General features: G+C 45.0%; 1 protein-coding gene across 3 annotated transcripts in view; it reads right to left on the bottom strand.

Annotated features, from left to right (window-relative positions):
• Positions 1–1,396: 1,396 nt before the first annotated feature.
• AMBRA1 (autophagy and beclin 1 regulator 1) overlaps positions 1,397–10,513 on the bottom strand; it is a 133,096-nt gene continuing 123,979 nt past the window's right edge. For all 3 annotated transcript variants that reach the window (XM_062495322.1, XM_062495324.1, XM_062495323.1), the window contains one exon: positions 1,397–2,981. In XM_062495322.1, the coding sequence (XP_062351306.1) occupies positions 2,491–2,981 (491 nt within the window). In that variant the 3' untranslated portion in view covers positions 1,397–2,490. The remainder of the gene's footprint in view (positions 2,982–10,513) is intronic.

Below are 10,513 nucleotides of genomic sequence, written 5' to 3'. Positions count from 1 at the left end.
GGAAGAGCCTCCCCTTCAAGTCTTGAATGGAAAAGTCCTTTAGAGTTTCAGAGATGTCCCGTGTCAATGGCAAAGACAGCGGCTGTGGTTTGCTCCGGCTCCCACTGGAGCTCATCCCCTGTTCTGCCACAGTCTCCCGTGGGGGCAGGTCTGGACCAAAGGGGAGCCATCAGCAGAGCAGGCTTCAGGCCCCTGCACAGCAGCCTGGCCAGAGCGTCCAGCAATAGTGCACACCAGGCTTTGAGAATCTGCCAGCACCAGAGTGAGGCAGCCCAGAAGATACTTCTCCAACTGAGATGGAAATTTTTCTGTAGATAGCTCGGCTCATTCTGAAAATGGATATCTATAAATGCTCTGTAACACATCTACCAAGAATGGGCCTCGATTCTTCTAGGAATCATACAAGGAGAGGGAAGAAGGGATGTCAGGCTTAGCTGAAGCATTTTTTTTCCCAGGTTCTGTTTTAGCTTGTTTTCAAGCAGAGCAATAAACAGCTCTGTCTAGACCTTCACTGCCTTGTCTGTGCATCTGAGACTCAGTTCTCCTGGCTCCCAACTGCCAGCACATCCTCAAGCCCCTCCACAGTAATACAGGGATGCATGAAACCTTCCTTGCCACACGAGGGAATCCCATTTTTCAGGCTGCTCTCCTGTCAGATCAGAGATGTGGTTGGCTTGGGGCAGGTTTTAGAGCCTCGTTAACACTCAGCAATGAGGCCTGGCAGTAGCTGATTTGATTTAAGGTTCATTTCCAGGCTGTGATTTAAGGGAAGATTTGCTTAATGTTCTCTAACAGACTCTTCTGACTGGGAGCTTGAGTGCTGCCTAATGACAGACTTATTTATTGTAATGTCTTAGCAGCACAGAATCTAGAGGAGCTGGGCAGGAGCACAGCAGCTGCTGGCAGGTGCTCAGACATTAGTGGAAACATCCCTCACAGGGATGGGTGGTAACAAGGGAGTGTGCATTCTTCTATCCAGAACAGCCAGATACTGCAACCCTCTTCTGCATCAGGCGGTCAGCAAGACAGACCACTCTCTGCTTGCCCAAGATGTTCAGAGCTGCATCTCTACACACCTTTGTTTATGGCGGACAGGTGAAATGCTCCTCTTCCTCCTTACTGCAGTACCTGAATAATGGCAAATGTAGAGGTGCCTGCTCATCTCCAGACTGGTTAAAAAGCGATTTGCAAGCAAGACTCCCAAATGCACCTCTCTATTTCCCAATTTTGGACTTTCAACTCACAGGCTGAATCTACTTTCCTCCTGGGAAGGTGGTGGTCATCATCTGACATTTGTATGCTGCCTAGAGCTTCTGAGATGGATGTATCTCTCCCCAAGGCCAAACAGAGAAACAACCATCACACAAATGAAGACAGGAGGTCAAGCAAGGGTTTGTCATATTTTAATGACATTGATCTTTGGTGTTTCCCTCGTTCGCACTCACACTCTCCCCGTACTTCCTCCACAAGCCTGCTAGGGATGGAGAGTTACAAACGAAAAGGAAAATCACATTTGAGACTAAAAACAAAGTATCAGAGCCTTGACTTCTCCACTAGAAACTACATGTACAAGGTCAAGATTTCACATGCAACACCTTACATCACAGACCCATACCTCACACCCTGGCCTGGAGCTGAAAGAGATTTCCTGCCCCCTGCCAAGGACCTGCAGCTCAGTCCTGGCACCATGAAACCACTGGGGTGACTCATTCATGTTAATATTGGCACAGCTTAGAACATCCTTGTGTGAACTGCATCCTGACTAGAGAGCAGTAGCCCTTGTCCCTCTACCCATCCATATGGCATCTCTGCTTCAGTTCCTGCCAAGTCCTAAACTAACTCTAAAAAGGAAAGATCCCACCTGCATATCCTGAGCATATCCTGAGCCATGCATGTTCTGGCAAACCCCAGCTCTTCCCAGAAAAGACCACAGCATAGGCAGGACTGGTCTTAGAACACCACACTCTGGGGGACCAGTGCTGTGCTATGGAGAGGGACTGTGGCCTGGAAGACTCCTCCACTCCAGCAACAGAGCTGGAGCATCACGCCTGGGTTTGCCCAGTACTGGCTGTCTCCAGAAAGATGCTGCAGGCCCCTTTCCCCTTCTTCACTCTACTGATCAGCTCCACAGGTATAAAAGGGCAGGAAAAAGGAAAGGAAAAAGGCTTTACAAACGATGACACACCAAGTTGCAGGGCTTAGCTCAGGGGATGCCATGGGGGCTCAAAATTTGACTGATGTGCAGCAAGTATGGTTTGTATTTCTATTAACTCTTCAGCAGTGTGAATGTTGGAAGTTAAGTATGCTTTCATCCCCATGGCTTCCCTTGCAATTCTTATCCCTTCCCCCATCACCCAGGACAGAGAAGCCCTCTGAACCACCAGCATCCTGTTAGAGCCACCCATCCCTACTCTTCCAGCTCCTGGCCAGCTGTGAGGTACAGGTCTCTGCTGAGCAGTACAAGGGTAGCACCAACACACAACTCAGTCTCTACCTGTTCCGCGACTCCCCACTGGTGGTGTCATTACTATAGAAGTTGGTACTGTCAGGGAGATGGTTATTATTAGTTAGGTCACTGTATTCAATTGGTCCCTCAGTGTCCATGGAGGACTGGGCCTGTTCTGGCAGGTCCAGGTCACCAGCGCTTTGTCCTTCACTCCCGCTAGGGGCTGTCCGCGGGCTCAGGCCGTGCTCCGGCAGCTGCACAGACTCTGACACGATGCGTCCCTCCAGCTCTGTGCCCAGCTGCTGAGAGCTGGACTGCTGTGCTGACGTGCCCTCAGTTCCAGTGGGCTCTGCACCAGTCTGAGAGCTGCGGTGGATCCGGTGGCTCACGATGATGTTGTTGCCAAAGCCACCCATGGACGCCATGGTGGTGCTCTGTTCCCGCTGAACCACAGCAGTCATGCCACCTTCTGCCATCAGCCTTTGAATCCTGCTCAGAGCATCCTCCCCACTGGCCCCATATTCTGGACCTTCACCTGCAAAAGAAAGCAGAAGCAACTCTGGTGCATAAGGCAAACTATGACAAAAATAAAGCATGCTGAGCAGTTGCATCACGCAGTGTGCATGTGCTGGGACAGAAGATAGGTTTGATTCTAGAGGGAGCCCAGTATTTTATTTCCATAACTTTCCACTTGGTTAAGTGTCAAACAAAGGCACAGAATTCTGTCAAGAAGATACTGGTCACTTCCACAGGTAACCCTCACAGACTTGCATGTCCAAGCCTTAGAAAAGCAGTTCTTATCTAGCCATAAAGATGGGGGAAAGGGCGGTAGTCAAAGAGGCAGGATGGTTTATCAGAGCTGCAGAGACAATCCTGCCAGTCCCATGGGGATGGAAAGAGAAACTTCATTTTGCACTGCAGTAAACCAAACATTTCACCATGGTGTTAAAGAACCCCATGGCTTTTCCTACTTCACCTGTTTGAGAAGTAGGCAGATGACATGATGGCAATGTCCCCGGTGTCAGTCTAGGGAGGACAAAAGAAGTTGGCCAACAATAGACAGCAGCTACAAAACATGGTCTTCCACACTAGTTATGATCAAATGTGTAGGCTCCTGCTCCCCTTGACTGATATCTTTTGAGGAATACAAAAAAACATCTCAAGACCTACAGTTTTTGTCTACTCTTATCTCTGAGGCTTCCCTTTATACTTGAGCTGTAGTGAGCTCTGAGAGAACCATCGTCAGATACCTTGGTTGCTTAAGATTACTTCAGGAGAACAAAATCCCACAAAAGAATTGTCAATGTAGGAGATTAAATCACCATGACAGGGAAGTTCATCTAAGTTCGGTTTCTCAACATTCTCCTTTTGCTACAAACCTTACCAAGAGCATCTGGGGAGAACAATCTGTAATAATAAACTGCTAGAAACATTCCACAGTGGGATCTTGCTGATTCTTATTAAAGAAATAAATCTCACTCCCACCTCTATGAAGCTATCACAGTGCTGATTTGAGGAGAAAGCCATGAGCTCTCTTGGCACCAAGGAGATGAACAAAAACGTCAACAAGGTTGAATGCAGGGAGGAGCTAAAACACAATAAAAACCAAAATGCCACACTGACTAGGAAAAAAAAAAACCACTCGGGGCTGTGGAGTTTAATATCTTTATCCATGATTTGGATGAGAGGATTCAAGTGCACCCTCAGTAAGTTCACAGATAACAATAAATTGATTGGGAGTGCTGATGTGCTGGAGGGTAGAAAGGATCTGAGGAGGGATCTGGACAGGCTGGGTCATGGGCAAAGGCCAATTTCATGAGGTTCAACAAGGTGCCCTTGAATCACAACAATCCCAGGCAAAACTACAGGCTGGGGAAAGGGGGGTTGGAAATCTGCTCAGCAGAAAAGAACCTGGGGGTGGGGGTGCTGGTCAACAATGGCTGAACATGGTCCAGTGTGTGTGTTCAGCTGGCCAAGAAGGCCAATGGCATGCTGGCCTGTATCAGCAATAGCGTGGCCAGCAGGACCAGGGCAGTGCTTGTCTCCTTGTACACAGCACTAGTGAGGCCATGCCTTGAACCCCATGCACAGCTTTGGGACCCTCACTACAAGAAAAGACATTGAGGTGCTAGAGCACATCCAGAGAAAGGCAGTGATACTGGTGAAGGCTCTGGAGCACAAATCATAAGAAGAGCAGCTGAAGGAGCTTGGGCTATTTAGCCTGGAGAAAAGCAAGCTCAGGGAAGACCTTATCACTCTCTACAACTGCGTGAAGGGAGGTTGCAGCCAGTATCTTCTCCCTGTTAACCAGCAGCAGGGTAAGAGGAAATGGCATCAAGCTGCACCGGGGGAGGTTCAGAGTGGACATTAGGAAGAATCTTTTCACTGAGATGGTGGTTACTCATTTTAATGGCCCAGAGAAGTGGTGGAGTCACAATCCCTGGAGCTGTTAAAGAAATGACTGGGCATGGCACTTAGTGCTATAGTTTAGTTAAAGTGGTGTTCAGTCAAAGGTTGGACTTGCATCGTCTTGGAGGTGTTCTCCAACCTAAATGATTGTATGATCATGTATCCAGCATGAGAGCTAAGATACTCAGCAAAGTCTACACCATGCCACTGTAGAGACATCATGCAGTCAGTAACAGCTTATTCCCCTTTCTCATGGGCCCAGTGGTACTTGCATCAAGCATGCCAGTGTCCCCCACCACTGGACAAAGTTAATTTCATCCTCAAGTAAGTATGCTGTCATACTGCCCTGCTGTAGAACTATTATGGATATCAAGGGCAAATTGAAATCTCACCAGTAGAGTTAGTTTCTGCTCAGAATGTAGTAAACCTGCTATATCCACTATACCTATCCCTTTGATTAGAGGGTGAGTGGGATCACAGAGACACCTGTAACCACATGAGAATCTGCAGCATGGCCTTAGAGGAATGAGCAAGAATACCCCCTGGAGAGAGCCTGACCCACAACTCTAGAAGAGAAATCCTATTCAGTATATGTGTCTGATGGGCAAATTAGGATGTGGTTGATGCATGAACTAGGAACTTGGCTGAACAGTAAAAAGACTGAGGACGGAGGCAGCTACTATACTCTAAACTCCAGTGTGAAAAACATGCATGCCAAGAGGTACTGAAACATTAATCATGAGCAGAACTAAGTGGAAGGTTTGAGAAGCATGGTTTTGGATTCAGCTATCACTTCCTTCTGAGGGCATAGCTGTACTTCATTACCAACCATTTGGCCAGGCTGGAGAAGAAGCTTAAGAAGCCAAGATTTGCAGCCTGGTCTAGAGACATGCCAGACAGTCCTATATACACAAGTCTTAAAATAGCAGGTACCATGCCCTTGATAGATCACTTACCATAAACCACTCCAGTACAGAAGCACTGGAACAGCAAAACAGCAAGGACTCCCAGCCAGCCGATGCTCCTCAGCCTTACAAAAGTGCTTCACCACAGCACCCCTTGCTCTTCCCTGCCCCTAAATTACCATATGCCATGGCTTAATTTTCAATTGAGGCATCTGCTTGCTCAGAAAACAAGCAAGGGCTGATACCTCAGCAGGAATCAGCAAGGCATGAGCCTTCAGATCCCAGAGCAATGTTGGAAATTCCCAGCCCATCAAGAGCCAGAAGTGAGCCTCATCATTCAAGCAGCCAACAAACACCTCTGCTTTGGGGACTGTCTTCCCCTTTCCCTCTCTCAGGTTTCAATGATGACTTTGGCTGACTAGCTCAGAGCAAAGCTGGATGTGCCATTTGCCTTGAGCTGAGTTACAGCACAGATTCACACACAGCCCGCTTCTACTGCTGGGTGACTCCCACACACATTCTTTCACCAGGCTGCCAACGCAGACTACATTAGTACTCAAAGCAAGTGAAATAAGCTGACTTCCATTTGGTGAAGGTTCAGGGTGTGCACACAGGCACTTATCCAAAACAACAACAATGCTGTAAAACCACACGTTTCATCTTGCTGCAGTGCTGCGCTCCTACACATGTTTTCTACTGTAACCAAAGTGACCTTTCCAGAGGCCCAAACTCGCCCTGTCTATTCCAAACACAGAACAAAACATTACTCTTGAGAGTAATTATCCCAAAGACCAGGACATTTCTGTCAATGTAGCTGAGTGTCTCAAACACTTAACTAAATATTCCCTAGCTAATGCATCTGCTTTTAAAAGTCCTTTGCTATGCTACTCCAGCAAGACAAGAATTTGACACAGAAAACTACACAGGCAAAACATCTTAAAAACTTTTTGATGGAGTTTGGCATAAGGCAGGGTATTTCCACTTTTAAACAAAGTGAACGCTGAAGTACTTATAGGGAGTACAACTTGTTTATCTCTGGGCATGGATGGCACACTCCTGATGAAATACAAAATCCACAGAACCAAGGATGAGATCAGACTCCCCTGTATCTGTGCAATATACTGACATTGTCCTTGAATTTTCTTTCATTTTCAACATTCCTCTTTCTAAAACCAGCAAAACCATGTTTGCAAACAAAGCTTCAAAATTAGAACTAACAGTAGGCACTGCAGAGATATCTAGGTCTTCAGAGAACATTAAATAATAGCTCTGAGGTGTGAGCTGACCCACTAATTCAGATGCTCAAAGATAAAAATATCAGCATTTTAACATTAATTCATCCCTTGCGTAAGAATAGAAAAGGGAGGGACACACCACAGTATAACCAGCTATGAATAATCGTATCTCCCTTAATGCCACAAGAAATACTACTAGTTCCTTTTCTTTCCAACCAAGCCCAGAAACATGTTCACATTTCCTTTCTGAGGTAGTTAATCCAAACAACTCCACAGAACTCAGAAAACACACAAATGCTTTAATTTCTAAACATTTTCTCAGTAATAGCTCACCTTGGCAATTCATAGGAATGAAACTTACTTTTGTAATGAGATTAAAAGTAGCCCACATAATTTAATCCCAGGAGACCCAAGTACTTGGGAATAGATCACGCTGTAAAGGCATGCATAGTACATACTTCTAGAACCTAAGTCTGTTTTTTAGGTAGTGGTTTTCAGAGGATTTTAAAGAGAAACCAAAACTTGCAGTTCTATAGGACATATGATGCAGATTTTACAGATGACAGGCAGATGAAAGGCTAAGTGATCTACCCATGTTTCTACTTGGAGAATGAGACAGATCTGGAAGCTGATCTCTAGTGTCCCTGCTCCCATTTCCACACTAACTGCACAAAACTCACATCACATCTGACAACAGCATTGCAAGAACGTGTTCATCTAACATAAAACAATATGTTTCTTGTTAGCATTCATGAGGCTCGGCTGGGGACAGAGTATTCCTGCTCAAGCAGCCCCTTGACACGTGTTCCTAATGTCTCAGATTAAATAAGTTATATCACATGCAGGGACACTGATTGCTTCTAAGTGCTCCTTAGGCATCCTCAGGATGCTTTGCTTATATCAGGAAAGTTTTGCTTGTATGTGCTGTCTTTTCACTATCAATAGTTTGAAAGACAGAATCTCACAAACCCAAACCTTCCTTTTACAACCCTCTTCCCCCTCAAATGTATCTGCTGAAACCTCTGAAAGCAGTTGGAACTAATAGAAATTTGTACTGGCTGGTGATAAGCACTTCAACCCAGCAAGTTAAAAACTGTACATGACATGACAGTAGTCAATATGTTTCTCCCCCAAAGACAGGCAAAGTAGCAATCCACTGACAGCAAATATTCTGATGGCTACAATTTCAGTAACTCATAACATGTGCCTACTTGCACAAGTACTAAGCTAGCTACCAGAATTGTAAGCCCCAAAGACAATGCAGATGATAGGAAATCAGATGACAATTACTTTTCAGTTATTTGTTGTTGTTTTGTTTTGGTTTTTTTTTTCTCTCTTTAACAGCTGGATTACCTGAAAGATGTATTGATATAGTCTCAACAGCCAGGGGACAGCATGGGCCCACTATCAAACAAGTGTCCTGCAGCTCTGCAGAGGTCCCTCTCCCTCAGCCTGCAGCAGCTTTGGCACAATTGCAGACCCTGCAGTTACTGCCCCTTTCACTGTACTCCAAAGATCCAACAGCCCAAACAAGTGGCAGCCCCAGCCTGACCCAGTCTGGACTGGGAATTATGATTTCTAAAGGTTAAAGCTTTGGGCCATTAAATCTCATTAGGAATTTTTGTTGGGTTTTAAGCGAGATTCAATTTGCCAGCTGAATACAGATCTCACTCCCATCATGCCTGTCTATTTGCAAGGAAAACATAGTATAATGCCCAACAGATTGTTTCTAATTAAGGGTGCCTCAAAGTTACAACTCTATCACTATTTCCACTCTGTCTGTCAGCTTAAAAGAAAATAGGAGACAGCTCAAACATTGTCTTAAGCATTTCTTGGTACCTCTCCTAGTTTCCTCTCAACTCTAAACTACCTTTCCTTTATGTGTGGTGTGGGAACAGAGTTCACAAGTCCGCTATTAACTGCTGCAAAACAGAAAGATTCAGAACATTAGAGGGATTCACTTCTAACAAAGTCATCATATACTCATTCCTCCAAAGGAGGTAGAAAGATAATCAGAGCAGCAAAGTCCCCGCAGAGCTTTGCATGAGAAAAGGAAACTATTTATACCCGAACAGAACTTAATTAGATTTCTGATGCAATTCTGCATACTTTATTTTTTTTTTTTGTACAGTAAGCACATATCTGCAAGAAATGCCCTAAGCCAGAATTCCCCACAACAGCAGGGCTGACAGAACCTCACTCTCAGGATAGCATTAGCCTTCCTTTTTCTTTTTTCTTAACATACAAGGGTTTTTTTTCAGCTGATCAGTGGGTTGGTTGGTTTGGCCTTTTTTGCCCCTCATGGCAGGGTGATAACTAAACCACTTTCCTTTATATTACTTAGAATCAAACTTGATTTATCCATTCTGCTGCCGATAATGCTGCTAAGCCTTGACATAGTGATTTCCATCTTCAAAGCCCCATACAAAACACTAATTAATCTCCACAGCCCCAGGTGTACTGTACTATGGGAAGATTTATTCCCATTTGGTAGATGATTAATAATTTGCCCTGGGTCACACCCCAAGTTACTGGTAGCACTTTTTTTTCTTTTTTTTTTTTTTTTTTTCTTTTTGCCCCTGACATCTAGATCATGCTATTAGGGAACACAATTTCTCTGTCAACAGGCAGAGTTACAGTATTACAGTAGATACAGTGGGCAAATTGGCCATCAGAAAAGCACCACAGCACCTAATCTTAGTAGCTGGAACACACTGAATGTGCATCACAAGAGTTGATGATGCTGTGAAAACAGCTGGCTTACTGTCACAAGAAGCCAGTAATGCTCATGTGTAATGTGAGGCACAAAGACTCATGAACCAGACCACTGCTGCCACAAGCACCTGCTTCACGTTAGGTCTTTGTGCTATTCTTCTGTCATGGATTACTACGGATTTTTTTGATCCTTCATGCTCCTAACTGTTATCATCTTCACAGTTTCCTGTTTCAAGTTACTCTGGAATTTCCACTGAGGATGCAACTGGCACAGGAACTGATCAACAACAGGATAAAGCATCTTGGCTTATCTCTGGTGCATGTGTTTAAAATGCAGTAGCTCCTTTGTTATACAGGCCCTAACATAGATAACAGTAGTGTGACAGCCCATTTTGCAGCTATGGCCATTTGCAAGGGGACATATGGTAAGTCAATGTCTGAGATGGAAGTTCCACCAGATGTGGAACTCACGGATCTTCTAAGCAAGAAAGGGAGATGAAGAGAAGTACCTGTCCTAGGCTTGTTATTTACACTTCTTTTCTTCCAAATGTTACAAGTTTTGCTTCTTTGTAAAGATATCCTGCCAAGGCACTGGTAAACAACAGCCCTTTCCCCATCTCATTAACAGTCTAGTTAAAACCCATGATCTAGATCTGGAAATTGAAAGGTTAGAAAGAACAAGATAAAGAAACTATCAGATGATTGCAGAACAGCAGGAGAGAGAAGCAGTGCTGGAGAACTCTCCTGGATTAACAGACTCCCAAAGCCTGCATGGCCTTGATGCAAGAAGGTCCCACACTATA

Source organism: Cinclus cinclus, chromosome 6, assembly GCF_963662255.1.
Source record: "Cinclus cinclus chromosome 6, bCinCin1.1, whole genome shotgun sequence".
Taxonomy (NCBI): Eukaryota; Metazoa; Chordata; class Aves; order Passeriformes; family Cinclidae; genus Cinclus; species Cinclus cinclus.
Note: the sequence above shows the minus strand (reverse complement) of the source record. Positions and strands in the feature narration are given on the sequence as shown.